The sequence below is a fragment of the Gymnogyps californianus genome, chromosome 19 (genome assembly GCF_018139145.2).
Source record: "Gymnogyps californianus isolate 813 chromosome 19, ASM1813914v2, whole genome shotgun sequence".
In the NCBI taxonomy this organism is placed as follows: Eukaryota; Metazoa; Chordata; class Aves; order Accipitriformes; family Cathartidae; genus Gymnogyps; species Gymnogyps californianus.
The window spans coordinates 11465656-11484579 of NC_059489.1; the positions used below are offsets into that span (position 1 = coordinate 11465656).

At 46.9% G+C, this 18924-nt stretch overlaps 1 protein-coding gene across 1 annotated transcript; it reads right to left on the minus strand.

Moving 5' to 3' along the window:
* Window positions 1-2882: 2882 nt before the first annotated feature.
* FBXW10B (F-box and WD repeat domain containing 10B) lies at window positions 2883-18596 on the minus strand. The gene is given in 15 exon segments (XM_050908279.1): window positions 2883-4090; window positions 5635-5825; window positions 6817-7014; window positions 7908-8066; window positions 8794-8936; window positions 9887-10035; window positions 10590-10711; window positions 11714-11917; window positions 12353-12465; window positions 13018-13140; window positions 14128-14255; window positions 14356-14469; window positions 14472-14565; window positions 15689-15811; window positions 18151-18596. Coding segments are annotated over 14 exon segments (2730 nt in total). The 5' UTR covers window positions 15800-15811; window positions 18151-18596; the 3' UTR covers window positions 2883-3209.
* Between the last annotated feature and the right edge of the window lie 328 nt (window positions 18597-18924).

An 18924-nucleotide genomic window follows, 5' to 3' on the forward strand; every position in this document is an offset into this window, starting at 1 on the left:
GCGTGGTGCTGAGTTGCCGGCTGGGGTTAAACCACGCCAGTGATCAATACGGCATTTTCACACGCAGCATTTCCTCCCAGATGGCCCCAGGGCGCCGTTGGGTCCCCGGGGACAGGACACCCTCCGAGCTGGGGAGCGGCTCTCTGCTGCTGTCACCTTCTTCAGGCATCAGTGTTGGACAACGGTCCCTTCGGCCCTCTGGGCATTTCCAGCCGCCACCCCGGTACCTGCTGGGGGGCAGCGAAGCATCAGGCTCTTGTGTCCGCTCTCCCCAAAACGCAGCTGGGGCCCCGGACCCCGCAGCTGGAGGCGCAGCTGGCACGGATGGAGCCATCCAGGAGGAAGGTCGAGGCACGGAGCCGCGGCTACAGGGAACATCCCCAGAGGTGCAGGCTGTAACCCCGGGGCTCGGATTCACCCGTGCTCCAGGGTTAACATCCCCGCTCGCTTACAGAGAGCTCTGGTATCTGCTAGTGCCGGAAGTGACACAGCCCTCCCTCGCATGACTTTCTCAAAAACTGTACTGGATTCAAATTAACACTTTATTTCTATATAGCACCTGAAAAACCACAGCAGAGAGGCACCATAGAAATAAGCATATCATGCAGCAAGTCAGAAGACTTAACATCCATCATGTAAAGAGCTGGCTGTTTAATGGTCTTTCTTGTAAGTCTTTTTTTTTAATTTTTTTTAATTTAGAAAGGGTGGCTATAGAGTTACTAGAATCACCACTATCTTAAGTCTGATATACATGATCTAATCTCATATTGTGATCCAACCACGAAGAAGTAAAACGTCCTTTTGCTTCAATACTGCCTGCATACAGTTTTGTTTTCATGTCAGTTTAAAGACAATATTAAAAAAATCCATTTTGTTTACCTAGTTAACAAGTACACTTGCAATGCTGACTTAAGTCAGCGTGCCATTTCACAGGCAATTCAAAGCTATTACTGATAAATACAATACTATATAAAACCTTAATTTACTCTTTCTGTCTTTGCTGTTGCCTCTTTTTAATACTCTCTTGCTCCTTTTGTATTCACCGTGTGGCACCATTGCTCTGCTGAAGTACAGACACTTCTAACTATAACCAACGCTCAGGTAAAAGCACGTTTTGTTCGGCACGCCTGTCGAGCCATACAGACAAAACTGCTGTGACATCGATACGGTATCATCACATCAGGGTAATATTATCTACGCTTTGTGGATGACAAGTACAATGCTAGCGGCACCTAGTTACAACAAAAACTCTGTCGAAACTATCTTGCCACCACTCTGCCTGGCTTTGGCTCTGCTTGCGGGTGCACCACGTCCTCCACGACACCCGTCCTGCCCACAGCACCCCGGGTTGTCGCCTCTGCACGCCCAAAGGCCAGGTGCACCAAAAGGTCAACTTAATTCAGAAGTGAACTGTTAAGATAGTAAAACCGCCTTCCCTCAGTTACCTTCATAAGGGACTTCACGTACCGTGGGTGACATCTTCCCATACGTTAATTCCCTTCCAGTGCATCTCAGACGCCCAGCTCCCAACTTTGCATCCACCGTGCTGAGCTAAAGCCGATCACAGAAGGACTTGGTCCAGCTCTGCCTTTGTAGGTAATGTCACACCACCTCTGTCGGCCGTAGCATCTTGCAAGTGCCTGAGCACTCACGCCTGCAGGGAGGTGCTGATTTATTGGCTCCGAATAGGAAGATGACAGTCTGATCCTCCTCACTTCGGCATGACTAAAGAGGCATCAGCCTTTCCGTGATGTTTTTCCATCAGGCTTCCTCTGTTAGATGCATTTTTCCAGGGGGGTTGTGCCAAAGGGCCTCTGGCTGCAGCTGTGCTGGGCTTACGCCTGATTTCTTGTGAGAAAGTGCCATCCCGTGGCTAAGTGTGAAATCCTTGCTCCTTCGTGTCTGAAAACTAACGGTGGGCAGACGTTCAGACAACTATAGTCCCCGTACCATAGCACAGACGTGCTGCAGTAAGGCCGATTGCCAGCCTCCCATCCTCGCTCATCCCCAGCCCTTCGGCAGCAAATCTGAACGACGACAGTCCACCTCCCACATCTTCACTCGTTTCTGGCTTCCTCATAGTTTTACACGGACACTTAGTTTTTATTACCTGTTCATTATTATTCCTTTGGGGGACAACTGTTGTTATTTTTCACTGTTAGCAAGGTCTGGCTTAATCACAGGGTTTGGAAGTTGAAGATGACATTAAAATAAACAAACCCAAACTAATCATCACCCTGCTGCATGGAGAGTTTCACAGCCTTTCATCTGAAGCCAGAACTACTGCCGAAAGGACCCTTGAGGTGACCGTGGGCAGGAGTGTCCTGCCTCAAGCCTCTAATGCAAGAAAATAATGGAGATATTTCTGGTACGCTCACCCAGATACTCTGCGTTGGACAACTAGACAGGTTTTTGTCTTCCCAACTCAGGCCAATTTAGGTCCTGAGCATTAATGGAAATCAAGCACATTTAGGCATTTTATCCACAGAGAAATAGAAACCACTACCTTTATTTTTTAATACAAATTAAATTTTAAGCTCCTTTCCAGCTGGGTGGCCCCAGCAGGTCCTGGTGCCTGGGGCAGGACTTGGCGCTTGCCCTTGCTCAACTTCACGAGGTCGCTCAGCCCATTTCTCCAGCCTGTCCGGGTCCCTCTGGACGGCAGCACGACCCTCGGTGCATCAGCCGCTCCTCCTGGTTTGGTGTCACCTGCCAACTCGCTGAGGGTGCACCCTGCCCCATCGTCCAGGTCATTAGTGAAGGTGTTAATCAGGATCGGACCCAGTATTGACCTGCGGGCTGCACTGCTAGTTACTGGCCTCCAACTAGACTTCATGCAACTGATCACCACCCTCTGGGCTCAGCCAGTTTTCAGTCCACACTTCTTCAGCTTCTAAAGTCTAATCAATCCACACAAACTCTAATAAGATTTTTTTTATTTTTTATTATTATTGACACACAGTTGAGCCATATTAGCATCAAACAGTGCTGTGTCTGTAGTAACAGCAGGTCTAGCAAGATAAATCCAGGAGAGGACTCAGTCCACTCGCTGCCTTGAGAAATAGCTGAATATACCAAGAACCTCTCTTAGAAAAACTTAGAGTGGAGATGTCTTTTATACTTAGAAACCACAGGGATCTTGATGTGGCAGACTCAGCTGGACACCAGAATCCTCAGATACTGCTTGGTTGTTGAACTAAGGGATTACCTCAGATAAATGTATTAAGCCCAAGTTCAGGAGCAGCTATTTTCCCCTCATCAGTAAAAGAGTCTATAGGTAGGCCTTTAATTTTCCGTAACCAGGCCTTCTTGCATGCTTTTTGCTGATCTTCTATGAGCTTTGTCTGGTGTGCCTGATACTGAGCTACAGTAGCTGCCTCATACGCCTCCTTCTGTTTTCCTGTCAGAAGCCTGAGCCCACTGTCACTCCGGGAAGGGTCTGCAGCATACGGACAAAAGGGCTTCTTTCTCCTGGAAACCGCTTCGTTTTTCATTTGTGCAGTCATCACACATGTTGATTTGATCAGTTCAGAAGAAGCCGTAAAGGGATCGATAAGCTGAACCCCATCTTCAGGGAGAGGAATGACTTCACCATGCCCACTGTGAGCTTTCTTTTTTCGCAGCAAACCACAACAAGTCTTGGGACGTACGACTGAGGGAGCGGGGATGGAGGAATTCACAGTGGGTCCATGCAGAGAGTTTTTCAGCTTGAGCTGCAGCTTTTTCGTTTCAAAGGGTATAGAAATTCTTTTCATAGTCAGAGAATCACTGTGCAATCTCACACGTTGGAGCCGGACTGTCTGATCCTTTTTGTGTTGCAGAGGGGTTTTGTATATTTGTACCTTTTCAGGGCGGTGTTGCTGATGTTCCCATGGAGGTTCCCATGCTTCCCTGACTTTTACAGCGTGCTTAATACTGGAGCTGACTGGGGCTGCCTTGCAGGCGTTCTGCAGCATGCTGACAGTTAAGAGGAACTTGTCAAGGGACATCGGACGACTTGGACCTCTTCTCTTTTCATGCTGCAGAGTGGCTTCTGCCCTGTCAGGATGTGCAGGTGCATAGAGAGAAGGGCCATGTTCAGATTTGCCATCTGTTTCCAAAAATAAAACACAGTTGAAGTCGAGGATGGTTTTTGTGATTATTGTTGGCAGGGTAGTACTCTGAGTAAGACCAGGGATGGGTGCTGGATTGACAGGCATATGGACAGTCCAAGTTTATCTCCAGAACAGGCAGCGTAGGAAGCTACAAGCCAACGGTGCCCATTTCAGTTTGCTCATCCTTAGCCTCACTAGTGACGCTGCCAACATCAGAGGTAACTCTGTCTTGGTTGACTGAGAAGTGTTCTTGCCATGGTCTGTACGGGTCAAACTGAAGTCAGATTCTGTAACATACATTGTATTTGTGTGTGGCTGGCTTGGTATCCACCTTGTTTGAAACCATGGTTTCCAAAAGGAACGAGGTTCCCCACCACCTCTTCCCGTGCACCCCTTTCTTGTCCTACAGTTTGTGCATTGGGAAAAGGCTTCAAGACAAGTCAGTTCCTGGTAGAAATCTTTGAAGTAGCCAACACCTGAGAACCACTTTGAACCATTACTACTCAGAGCTGCATTTGAATTGGAAATCACAAGACATGCTTCATAGCCCAGCTGTGCTGCCTCAGGGGATGTATGGCATGACCTGTGCTGTGTGACAGACACATCAAGATGGATTGTGTGATTATGCCTTTGACTAAGAACTACATGGGGATTATGACACAGACTGTGTAAGACGCTCAGTCCTATGGCCTTACCATAGTGATTCATTTGTCACTTTGCTTTGCAATGTCACGCTGTTCACGTGTCATCGCCTTGCAATACAATTCTGTTTTTCCAGACTGGTTAACTGAAACTTCTGCCCTCTAGAAATGTATTTCAGAGAACATTAAGTTACAGTGCAGGAAGGCAGAGTACAGCAAAACAAAGTAATGAACATTACTGCTTGTTCCTCATTCACAGAATTTAGAACTCTTTAATCTGCACATACATATGGCCCTGCATCTTGGTTACAAACACTAGGAGTTTGGGGTTAGAGGCTTTCAATTGGTACAGCTGTTCTGAAGTAAGATGTCAGAGCATGTCTTAAACTTTAAGATCCCAACAGATTCTGAATACAAAACCTGAGAAAAACTAGCTTAAGGAGACAAATGCCGTATGGCCACAGACCATGTTTGTAATCTCAGTACTATCTCATTTTCAAGTTTCAGGTTGCCACGTCTTTGCTGGCTGAGACAATTTACCTATAATTTTTTAAAACAATTTTCTGAGTTACTGCAATTGATTAAATACAAACTACTTGAATAAATTTTGTGCAGAGTTCTCCTACACCTGATAAAGAAGGATACAATGAAAAACCCTAGATACCAGAGAACTAAGCCTTATAGCTAGAGCTGAGCACTTGCCCTGTTTATTTGATTGATCTAAAGCAGCTTCTGTAGCCATCACAGGCTCTGCAAGTGATCTGTTTTACCACTGCAAACCTTTCATCCAGAATGGGCCTGGCTTCTAGAGATCCTCACCTTTTGTTTAATCCCTTCATTTATCTTAGGTGCACTTGTTTGAAGAACTACTCTCCTACCTAGCTGCGAAGAGTCCTTACCTGTATCTGCCAGGAGTCTTGCAGAACATGCTCTCGCTGACTTTCCCGAGGCAAAGGCATGGGGTTGTGTGGTGCCGGGAATGAAAAGCTTTTTCTGCTGCTCTGCCTGAATGTGAAAAGCCTTTTCGATCTTGAGAAAAGGCTGCTGTTGCTGGCAAGCTGCTGATTTCATCAGTTCATAGCAGAGAGCTAGAAAACAGAAGAATAAGTCATCTCAACTTCACTGGTGTTAAACTTTTTTTTATTAAATAAAATCTTCGTAACTGATGGGATTTCAAGTCTTTGGTTACTGTTTTGCCTCTTATCACAGCTTCTAAATGTCTAGGTATTAGAAATAATCCAAAGACATTTGATTAGCAGAAAACCTCACAGAATTCAAAGATGACAGCAAATGTTGATTTTTTTAAAATATTATGTATACACAGCCCATACTTTTTTTGCCACTAGAACGAAAATATAGTGCACTCCCTGTTTGTTTCCTGTTTCTATAAACTGCAGATCTTTTAGCAAGTAGAGCTGTATCAAGGAGGTTAGCATCTCAGGGCCTTAAAAGCATGAAAACTTTCTTAGCCCATCAGTTTATCTGCAATATACAGTTTGATTGTAGAGCTGTAAGATTTGTGATACATACTGTATTAAATAACTCTGATTTAAAAAAAAACAACATCACCAGGTTACAATTTAAAAGGTGCCTGTTTACGTGCTGTTGCATTTCCCGGTGATGGCAGATCTTGAATGCAGGCATCCTATGACTTTCTGGAGTATTTTTTAATAAATAATTCAAGCACTGAATCAGCAGCATGTTTCTGTGCACGTCAGCTTTAAGAATACGAATAATACTACTGATTTCTCTATTACTCAGTTGGAAAGTGACAGTGCCTGTCTTGACAAACGTGTTGAATTTATACCAAACCTTTCAAAAAAGGTACAAAGATTTTACAAAAGCCTAAAAATGACAGAACCATGAAACGCAACAGCACATCTACCAGACTGCACTGTAAAAAAAAGCAGAGAGTCTGTATATTGATTCGGATGAAGGCAGTGGGTACTTGAAATTATTTCTAACTCATTTTAGAAAATGCCAGCGTATTGCAGAGGCTGTATGTAATACTTTGAGATGTTCCACAGCTTTTTGGTGACCGGCAGCAGATCCAGCAAGGCAGCATGAGCTGGTCAGCATCTTGTGTCTCCAGAGCAAGTTGATGAACCTGGCTGAGGCCGTGACGTTCCGTTCGCTGAAGGTGAAGCGGTGTTCTGCTTGAAGTCCCGTTGCGCTGTTTTTTCTTCCCCGTCATCTCTCTGTCAGCATCTACGGTGTAGTCCCACCTGACACCCTCAAACTGGAACATCAACAGGCTAGTTGGTGAATTGATCACCATCCTGGAAAAGGGAAGGAAAAGCCTTAAAAGCACAGATATCATTAACACAGCAGTTCCTACCTAAGGAGCCCATTTGCTTCTGTGCAATACAAAACCCGAGGGCACTTAAACAGATCTGAGATAACCATCACTTGTTTAAGGAAGCAGTAGCAATTAGTCCCATCAATCAGACACTGCACACTTAAACTCATAGTCTGTATGAGTTCTGTGGGGCTCTTTTCATTCAGCTCTATGGCAAAATTAGCTTTAAAATAATTAGGATGAAAATTACCAACGGTGGACTGAACTAGATCAGTGCAATGCCAAAAGAAACTGGAGATACCATATTATTAGGGACATTTAAACCTAAATGGGAGGGGTGTACTGGGTCTGGTTGGGATGGAGTTAATTTTCTTCGTAGCAGCCCATATATTGCTGTGTTTTAGAATTGTGACCAAACCAGCATTGATAACACACCAGTGTTTTAGCTATTGCTTACACAGAAGCTGGGAACTACCTTTAGTTTAGAGGTGCAGAAGTGAGCGAACCTGGAAGGTTTTTCCATTATTGGCTTTTATAAAGAGGCAGTAGGTCAGGGAACAGGCAAAGGCTTTGTCAGGCCTTGGCTTGATTCTCCAGCCTCTTAAGAAATTTGGGTTCTGAGTTCAGCTTTACAGTTGGGTCTATATCTTAAGTTGTATAGAAACAGGAAATTGTACATTGCTGAATGGACTAAGAAAATCTCTTTTCAACCATTGTTAACAAAAACAGATTATTAAAGCAGTCACTAAGCAGTAGAGCCCTTTAAAGCTTATTTGTGAGAAGGACAGTAAAAGGAAAAATACACAATTCCTTAAATTACAATGTAATCTACCTAATTTGGTTCAGAGACTGATGGCAGCTGTTGTCACCAACCTGTTTCCTGCAACACAGAAAGAAGATATGGGGTCCCCTCGGCTATTGGCCATCAACACTTTCAGGCAGCTTCCAGTCAAGTAGTTAAATATACGAATTTTTCCATCAGCACAGCCACTGATGACTCTGAGGTAGAGGAACTCCAGAGACAGAACTTCCCTGAAAACACAACATGGAAGCGTTGGTACATTCAGCATCCTTTCACAAGGAGACATGATCAACCACCTCTTTCGTCTTGGAGGAGATGCAAAGGTCTGCCTCCATCAACAGGCTAAACAGAGTTGCTGATCAAGATATTTAAAAGGTCTAATAGTGAAGTCCTTCATAATCACTCCATGTCCAAACCAACAAACCCAGTGCATCCTCATACCAACTGGTATGGTTATGGCCATCTGCTGCATTTTAAATTTCATTTTTATGTCTAGGAAAGTAAATGAAAACAATGTGGTGTTACAGTTTTCACAGTTCTGATATACAATTAAAGTATTAGAAAATGGCATAACATACAGTTGGTAGGGTTCAGCATGTAACTCGGCCACCTCCAACATAGACAGCGTCTATTCTTGACCAGGTAGTGCAATACCCCGTTGCATACAGGTTGGGATCCTTGAAATACTGGACTATGCGCTGTCAGTCTTAAGTCATCCCTATTTGTGAACAAGTGGTCGCGTATTTGCATTTTAGGTTGTTGTAGGTCTTAACTGACAAACACTGGTTGCGACCACATAGTGCCTGACACTGTTTATAAGATGAAGATTGTTGAAAGCGAGGATACTTCAAATACTAGGAATGATAGTTAAGGCATTTTCCGTTCCTGTAAGGGAGACATTTTCTTTACAGATTTAGTAGACCGTTAAATACAACTTGAAACACATCTGATTCCTACTTAGGGTGGCGGAAAGCTATTAGGCATCTCTTCAGGTTTCCCAACATGCTCCATCCCAGGACATATCCATCGGTGCTTCCTGTGACTAGGTGCCAGGGATCAAAGGACAAGCACTTAACTGGGCCTTGGTGCCCCTCTAACGTCTGCAAAGTAAAAGAAATAGGTGCAACACTGTCAGCAATCTGGATGTAAATATGCCAAGATATCTTATGGCATTCACAATGCCAGCCATATATACTATATTGTAGTTTTATTGGGTGTTATTATAATATACCAATACACCCTATGGATAACTGTTAGTTTTATAGTCACTTACAAGAAATATTCTGGGCTTGTTGCTGATGAGCTACTAGCATGGAATTAACATCCGTTTTCCATCTTTATTACATGCGCTAAGTAGATGTTACTGTGCCGAGACCTTTGTGATCTATTGAATGTTCACCCAGGAGAGAAGAGAGTGGACTGCCCTGACTATAGCAGAAGGGGCAATTGCGGACTTAGCTCAGCTGGAGCTGGGATATCTTGCATCCGAGATGCATCTCAGTTTGCACCTCTCTTTCCCACAGGCAGAAAGAGCTTCACTCCTCTCAGAGATGTGGACTAATACTAATTCTGGATGCCTGCTGAGGTAATTAGCAGAGTCTGGCCTCAGTCTTTACATTGCAGAGCAGCTATCCAGCTGCTTCAGCTTTATAAACCAGTGCTGAGAGAAAGGTTCATATTCTGGGCTAACCCATGATACCTCCAACCCCAAGAGCTGTTAGTCAAGCCCTCCCACCCTCTTCCCAGGTTCTGAACGTTTCTACAGGAGCAGAGATGAATGTATCTACAGAGAACAAGTAATGATGGGGGTTAAGCAAGGCAAATCAAACCCTGGGTTAAAATTGACAGTTGTTTGCAAATCAATTTTTATATTATTTGCTTACAAATAGTTCTGCAGTTTCTTTTATCAGTTTAGACTGCTTTTGGGTTTGTCTTGGGGAGTTTTTATTTTTTTTAGAAAGTTTTTGGCAAAAGCAAAAAGCTGTGATAAACTAGCACAGAAGATTTTTGACCATTTAGCACAAAATTATCCACCTAAGAAGAAACTTACTTTGATCAGAGTGCCCGTATCAGCACACCAGACTTTCACCAGCCCTCGGTCACACCCACTGACAACACGGGTGCCATCCATTTTAACTGCCCAGACAGCACTGTTGTGCTTCAGAGTCTTGAGACATTTCCCACTCTCCAGGTTCCACACTGTTAGGGGCAAAGGGGAGAAATATTAAAAATGTGTATGTCCCAATTATAAGTTTTGCCAAGTACAACACAAATTAAAAAATACTATTGGAATTATAGTTACACCTTGTACCTGCAGCTCTGCATGGAGCCAAGTGCTGACTTAAAAAGTATAATTGCATGGCAAAAATTTTAAATGCAAAGGCAAGAAAATAGCACATCTTTTTGATCCTTATTCTATAAGCTAATAATAAGGAAACCTCTGGCAAAGCTGAAAGTTGATACCACTTTCCCTGGTCCAGCCCTATAGCCACAAAGCCATTAAAACTGAATAAAAGCAGAAATAATGAGAATTTATTCAATGACACAGTCAGAGACCTTGTGTGTGCGTGTGTCCACAGCTTAGGCTGTTCTGGAAGCAGAAGTCTGAGACACTAAAATTCACCCTCCGATTTCTAGACTTACTTTCATGCTCACACACTGCACGTGTCACGCTCATCACAGCTCCCACGGACTCTGCCCGTTGTTCGCTACCGTTTGCCTTTGGCTGGGAAGCTGCTGGTCTTGGCTCTCACCTTTCGCCATCCCATCTCTGGCTCCTGACACAAACTGCTCTTCGTGTAAATCCAAGCAGGTGATCGTCCCACAGTGACCATTAAAGATTTTCACACAAGCACCACTGTATATATTCCAGCATCTACAAAGGACCAACCGAAAAGGGAATAGTGATTAACTTAATTGATGGCTTATTCATCTTATTCGTTATTTCCTACTTAATGGGCCCAGCTCTGCTCCCATACACACTAGGTTAAAAATCAAGGGTCATTCCACTAAGGTGTCAGAGCATTTGGAACAATCAAGTCACGCTTAGTATTAAATTTTTACCCATATACTTTGTTTTTCCGTGTCCAAACTGCCTGGAAACGTGTGGCTAGATTTCACCTTTGGCACAGTTACCTTCAATTAACCTTGAAATGTAGAGTTTTACAAGATAAGGTTGTTTCTTTACTGGTTGGTGCTGAGATGATTTCTGTTGACTTTATCTAGAAAACTCAAGCCCGCACTTAAGAAAACAGCCCTTTTGGAGCAGGGAGGACAGAGCCTGAATCGGTGTAAACTCTTTCCCCTTCTGTTAAACGCTGCCTTCGATGAAGTTGTGCAATTGCCTTGCCAGAGCCAGACAGCCTGCTGCTTAGCTTTTCACCCCTCGTCACGATACTCTTGGGATTTAGCGGTAAATGTGAGCGCTGACCATCTCCACCCCTTGTTTCAGGGTGCAGTACCTGGAAGGGAGCAGCTGTACAGCAGGTACCAGGGTGCTGAGCCTGCTTAGCACAGCAGGCCTTCTAAAACATCACGGAGAAACCAAGCCTCCCTGAACTTGATGCTGACGTTAGCAAGGCCAGAATCTCACTGCAAGTGCTTGTTCGAAACATATCTGGGGTTTTAAGGTACTTTAGGAAAACCTGTGCATCACTATCTTCCTATTTTATCACTCAGTGCTGGGTGAAACTGGGAAACAGAAGCTGTCCTATGTGAGTGGGGGCTGTGTTCCCTTATCTGCTGTCCTTTCTTTATTACTCTAATGAAAGTGATGGAAGGAGGATTCCTAAAGATTGGAGCGGAAGGATTAAAGTTTCATTTTTCCTAGATTTGCCCAGGGGCTGGTATCCCACGGCACAGTCCCAGCGCTGCTCACCTGATGCTGAGATCGAAGCCTGCGCTGAGAATGAACCCTTTCTTCTCATTGAGGAAGAGCGCTTTGATGCTCCCAGCATGGCCAGAGAGCAGAGGAGGCACTTCTTTCATTCCTGACATACCAAGAAGCCTCACTTTTCGGTCTGAAGAGCCAATGGCTACCAAGTTTCCACCACTGTAATGGATTATTCTGCTTCGGTCTGACCTGGATAAGAAACAGTGACTGAGATGAGCTTTAGCCAGCTAACAAGGTACAACAAGTCCAAGACAGTGACAGGCATTTCTCTGATGCTTAATGGTCCTCATTGAGCAACCTGATGGGCAACACGCTTAAGTGGGTGAATCCTTTGCAGGGCACCACAACCAAGGTCCCTAGTTCAGCATACCTGAGTTTGTATCTGGAGGGTAAGCTTAAAGACAGGAGAGGGCTCCTCCTGGCCCTGTATCCCTTGTGATACACTGTGGATCGCTAACCCTTATGTCTTTAGAAATAGCTTATCTTGGTATCTTTATAAAAAACTGGATTTAACACGGATGCTGAGACCCTTCTCCAGCCATACATTCTCACAGAAGGATCGCAGGGAATGGAACAGGTTTTCAGAAGTTGCTGTTTGGCTCTACAGCCAGACAGTCTACTCACTGGTCCATGAGAATACGAACATTGTAGGAGCCACAGAAGACATTTCTCTCTTCCAGCTGGATTGTATCAGTTTTCAGATCATGATAGGCTGCCTGCAGATTGTCTTCCTCCTCCTGATAGAAAGAGAAATAGAGAAAAGTAACTCGGGGAGGGAGGAATGCAGCATTATTCCATAGTATTAAACATATCAGCTTGGTCCCCACTACAGTGATGAGACCAACAGAGACAGAAAGTGTTGGTAAGGAACATCCAGAGTGCAGGAACTTCATGGTTAGTGCAGGAACAACAGTTGTTCCCATGCCACGTTCCGTGGCAAAAATGGAAGATCTGACAGCCACACCCTTTATTCTTTGGGGAAAAGGTCATGTCTTGGTGATGCTGCCCAGCCCTGCCAGCACCCCTGCCCGCAAGGCTATGCGTGCGGCTGGGGGATGCATTAGGACAAGGCAGGAGTTCAGGGATGCAGGCTCCCTCCCATGCAGGAAGGTGCTGAGCAAGCACTGGTCCTTATGAATTGCTCACGATGGTGCAAGCCAGAAGCAGGAGTGGGAGAAGAGTAAAGCAACTCCGAATTCACTGTCCTGTCTTCCAACACCACCATGTCCTCCTTCCTCCCCAAATACTGAAATGCAGGTTCCACGGAAGGCAAACAACTTCCAACATACCTTCGTTTTGCTTCCACAATTGCGGCCTTTCACTTCGATGACATCACCCTCTTCATTTAACTGCGGAATTGTCACATCAACTGTTTTAGCATAGTTTGAAACGGCTCCTCTAGGGCACAAGCCCTGGAATAAACCAGTAGAGGCAACACAGTCACTGCAGAGCCCGTGCACACAAAGCACGCTGCTCATGTGCTGATGCTTCAGCATCTCCATGGGATGCTGAAGTTACATGCAGAGCTGAGCTGCACACACTGCCTTGTTGTTATTATTTAAGAGACCTGGCTTGCATTTACCACTTTGTCGGTATAAGATGTAACTTCTTGTGAAAAAGAATTGCTTTTTGGTTTTTTCTAAACTTTAGTCTTAAGCTTTTAATAAGCTGCAAAATTTCAAAGTACATCTCATCTTTGGTGAGCATTCAGTTGATTCAGAATCCAAACCCACTGAGATGAGAGGCTCTCAAAACATCTTTATCCATATTTAAGATTCATTTTTAATGTGTGACACCTTCCATTAAGCCTTCTTTGAAGGCTGGCACAGAGCTGAGATTTCTATGCTCTCTTCACAAATCAAAGCATGCAAAGACTCCTAACTATCTCTTTGGAGATTTACCTTTACACTTAGCTTGGTGTATGGAGGTCCATACTAACCAGGACAAGCCTTTCCTAGAAGTTCTGCTTTACTGTGTCCCAACCACCCGCTCTGACCTCTCGCAAAGAAACCTAGCATTTCCATCTTCCTATGTGGAGCAAATAAATCTCATTTTTGAGCTGCCTCAGGGAGCCATTGTAGCTCTGCCCAATTTCCACTGGCTCCTGGAAGTCCAGTATTTGCATTTGTGACCAAACTCTGCTTTCTTGAGTACAAGAATATTTTGATCCATTTTTAGTCCCAGGCTCTCTAAAGGTCAGTAAAAGCTGTTCTGTCATGCTTACTTGTGACAGTATGAACATCTAACCTGGCTTAGCTCTGCAGATGGAGGAAGAAGGAATAGGGCAAAGTTGGGAGGTAGCCTCTAGTCAAAGCATCTCCGTCTGATGGCTCGGACAGTAGCAGAAAGACACTCTCTTTTTAAAGTGCATAATAATGGCAGAAGCCCAGGCATCATACCTGCAAATACAGGATCTTCTCCTGTACTATGCTGTGACACACACGTTCCCTCTTGACTTCTTTGGCCAGAAAAGCCCAGCATCTACTCACAGCAGCAGAGGTATTGAGGGATTTTTGATCCAAAAGCCCTGAGAAATTAAAGGGACAGATTGGCTAACCCCTGTCCACACTAGAGACCATTCCTTAGCCTTAGGGGAAACCACGCTTGGAAAATGAGAGCAGCTTTACCCAGGATGTACATGGAAAGGTGAGGCGGCAGGCAGCGAATGAAGTCCTTGGATTGGCAGACATTAGAGGGTGACTGGAGAGATGCAGGAACCGCCGTGACATCTTCATCGGCTAAGGACATAATAGGCGAGTTGTCCTCTGCATCAGGACCCTCCTGGATGAGGCACTCGGGGTTTTGGGGCCAGAAGCACATTGCTGGTGGTTGACCACCTAGGAGACAGGGGAATTTACAGTCTTGTGAGTGCTTGAGCTTTGGTGGCTATTAACAGTACTGTTAGTAATGCACTGCAAGAGTTGCTTGATCTTAGTCTGACACTTCTGCTAATCCCTTTGGAACTGCACCATTCAAAGGAAAATGCTGAACACACTCAGGCTCTCGCAGGACAGTTCACACCAGCGGGGTCTGAGGGCAGAGAATGACTGCTCTTCCCACTCGCTGCTGCCCTTCAGCACAGCGAGGGCTCTTCACGGCTGGAAAAGTCAGGTGATCGGGGAGCACGGGAGACCCCGGGTGAGCTTGGGGGGGACACAGTGTGACAGTTTTCTCGTTACAAACACAAGATACTTTACCTCTTCCACCTCTGTCTACAGCAGTCACCAGCACAGGAGGGTGATGGTCCCAGGCTCTAAGGGGGAATACCAAAACAACCTCATGCCAAGGACATAGCCCTTCTTTCCTGAAAAGAGTGGGAAACCTCCTCTTCCTTTAGCCATTAGGTTTTCTTCAGTAAAAATGTGACTTGGGTTATGACATTGCAGAAGGAAAGAAAGGGGGACAAATTTCTCTGCTGTCCCCGAGATAACGGAAGGGTAAACACAGCTAATGCCCTCCTCGCATTAGTAGTTTTTGCTGGTGTCCGCATACACCTCCAGCATCTTTGCCAAGCTTCAGCCCCACACAGTCCTTCCTTTTAGGTACAACACCAGCCACAGCACTACATTTTGAAATCCAGGTTATGCTGGTGAAAGACCTTACACCTGGCAGAACAACATCTCAGTCAGCAGAAGGGAAGACACTGTCTTTCATCTCTTCACTAAGAGCATACTGCCAGCACCTCGGCAAACTTGGGAAGTGACTCAGAGTGAAGATGAGCATCTGTTGAGTGGCATCACCTCCCTTGCACGGCACTTTGAACTTTCCAGCTAGCTATCACCATGGTCTGCCATGCTTTTTTCCCCAAAGTGACCCAGAACAGAACTGTTCCTAGGCCGTGCCAGTTGTTAGTGTCCCGGTATGAAACACCATGGATTTTCCCCCCACCCCCAGTATTAAATACTCGGGTAGTGGTACCCATCATACTAAGCTGGCCAGTTCTTGCAGATGAGGTTTTACTTTTAAGAGCTGCAGAAGTGCTCGCAGACCATAGTGGAAATGGAGTCTGGGCGCTGGGCTGAGGACAGCTGTCTTCCTTGAAGCTGCTTTGGGATTCAGCAGATGATCCATCTACAGCTTCCTCTGGAAGAATTAAGCAAAGAGTCAAACCTTACAGTAGGCATCTTAGAGCTGAATTAGGGGATTGCAGACGTTAGAATAGTATATAAGTATCTAATAAATAAATTACACTATATTATTTATTCTATCCCTTCTAGCTATGCAGAATTAGTCCCCTCAGCGCTTTCTTTAGTATGGTTTTCATTACTTAAAACATTCAATTCACAACCACCCCTCCCGAGATGTGTTGCCCAGAAGAATTCATGAGGAAGTTTTTTTTCATTACATTGTTGTCAACTACACTCCATTATAAGCTATCATCCTCTTCCCTTTAACGATCACCTCATTGACAGGGTTACTGCACACCGGCGCACACATGCAGGCTGGCACGGAGGCAGAGCCGGCCCTGGGAGGCTGATGCCGGGTCAGGATAAAGCTGCCGGCTCTGAGTCCGGTCTGGCCCCGTCTCCTGCTGCCGGGAACACCCCATTCCCTCCATGACCTGTGCTCGCCCCCGGCTTTGCCCACTCATTTCCTACAGCTGGAAGGATCAGAGACCTAAACCGTACCAGATTTGCAGTACTAACCAGAAGGTTAACAGCTCAAGGCAAATAAAGCTACATTTAACAGTTAAGTTGGCTGGGCCGTTTCTTTCAGCAGTTACCCTTTGTACCGCCTGCACGGGCGGTTTTGCCACATGCAATAAAATACCTGCTGGAGAGGGGAACAGCCAGAGCAGCAGCATCGGGAGCTGCCAGACTGCTGCAGGTGACCGAAAGGAACCTGGGTAACGTTACCTCCATCTTAGTGTCACCCCTGGACCACCCTAGAGAGTACAAGCCCTCTGGCACAGCCTGGCATCTCCCCCGACCGCGGGCTGGCCCAGAGCAGACCCGAGAAAGCTCAGGGGCAGATCTTGATCTCCGGGACAAACAGAGGGTGACTCCAGCACTCCGCATTCCCCCGCTCAAACACAGCTGATAATCCCAGCCCTACCACTCTGCAAACGAAAGCTCATTCCCCAGACAAGGCAGAACACCGGCAAGGGCTGCGTGCTGTTTCTCTCCGCCGCTGGCCCTGCAGGGAAGGGCTCTGTTAAAAGCCACATGCCCCGGTCGTGGGTGCCATCCTCCTGCCTAGCGCATGGTTACTTCCAGTTCGTGTCAAACTCGGCCGCCTTCCAAGTCTCAGCTGGGAGAAACCACGAGGATTTTTTGGGGCTCAGGGGAACGCGGCACAGCCCCAGCAAGGCACTGTCTGCCTTTCCTATGCCACTTCAAAAGGCACTGAAGGGAAAACCACCACGGCATCGGCACCCCCAAGCATCAAACCCCGCGGGCCTGCCTGCCTGCCTGCCGCAGGTGTGAGGGTTTCGGTCCGCTGTTTTCTGCCTGATGATAACCGGCAAACGAAGCATCACCGGACGATCTGCTCCGTGGCCCAGCATCCCCACGCCCGGGCGCAGAGGAGGCCGTTTGTCCCCGGGTCCCTCGCACGGCCGGCGGTGCCTTCCCCGGCCCCGCTGACCGCGGTGACGCTGCCGGGGATCGCGGAGCCCCCGGCCCCGGGGTTCGGTGCCGCTTACCTGCCCTCGGCGGGCGGCTGGGCCCCCCCCGCCGCCCGCCCATCCCCGCCGCGTCGCGGCTGCTAGGAGACACCCGCTACCGTAAACCTCCGACCGCCCTGCCGTAGTGCTGCTAATAGCCGCCCCTCCCGTAAGCAAAGAGCCGCTGAACGGCACCCGGCGGGTTTCGGGGTGACTGCTGCTGCCGCCGCCTCCTCGGCTCTGCCCGGGCAGCGAGGATGGGGAGCCCGCAGGCAGGGCAGGGGCACCGGCACCGCAGAGCCCCCGGAGCACGACTCAGCTGGGAAGTCAAGCAAACGGGTGTCAGAAGTCCCGGGGAAGTGGGAGCACAGTCACCACGGTGTTTGGTTTTTAGACAGAGAAACCCTGAGGCAATAAATATAAGCTGGACAGTGCTGATCCAGGGGGTGTTTGGGAAGAGTTTGTGCAAAGATGCTTCCCAAGCAGCTTGCTTCAGTCAAACACACTTTTTTTTTTTTTTACTTAGTTTCCTGAGTCCCAAGCTTCCCCAGGTTGAAAAAAAGACCTCATTTAGTCATTTAATGAGTCAAAAATGCATGTAGAATAAGAGTAAAGGCTGGTTCATCCATCATTTGGGAGAAGGTGGGAGGATTAACTAGGTCATTTTAAAAAACCCAAAACTTTTGACAAGAAGACAGAGCATTGCAGAACAGCCCAGGTGGGAAAGCAGCAGAACGGGCAGGCAGCCATGAACTCATACCCCCCTCATCCCTTGCAGAGAAAGGCACAAACACGTTAGGACAGCAGGGCCACGTACCTGGGTCTTGCTCTGTGCACGGGGCAGGTTTGGGGCTCTCGCTGTGCCCGTTCGGCTCTTTCACTTGTTGCGGGTGGGAGTGGAAAAGGCAGCGCTGGACGGGAACACAACGCTCGCTGCCCTGCAGAGATTTCAGTGCTGCCGGTGCAGGGGTTTCAAGTTTGGTGCGTGCAAAACAAACGTGCTGCGTGAAGCCGGCAGCCCTACGGGCTCGGCACCCAAGCCGCCATCCCACACGGGATTTTAACAGAACTCTTTGGCAGAGCAAGCAGAGAAAAGCAGGGCTCCAGCCTCAGCCATTCTTCTCCAGTGCAGGGTTGTTTTCCTGCCACAAAGAGCTACTTACAGCAAATCCACCCTTTTCAGCAGTTCCAAACCCAGCTACAGGCTGCCTCCACGTGCTTGCTTGTTTAATCAAATCAAAGCTTGGAGTTCCCCTCTGCAGAGATCACAACCCCTCCCAGAGATGCATTTCGCTCCCTATGCACAGAAATGCTCCTCTCACAGTGGTATCTAGGAAATAATCTTTACTTGTAAAATGGTCCATTTGGGATGGCAGCACCCACCATCGAGAAAATGCTGTCCCAGGCTGAGAGAAGTCCCCAACATCCCCCACCTCACCTACCTCCAGGAGGGCACAGCCACCTCTCCCCCAGGGCAGGCTCCCTGCTGTCCCCCTCTCCATGCTTGCAGGGAGGTGCAAGCACCCCAGCAAGGCAACACCCACCAAAACCAGCCCCGAGACCCCCATATAACCCCAATTACCTCCCTGTC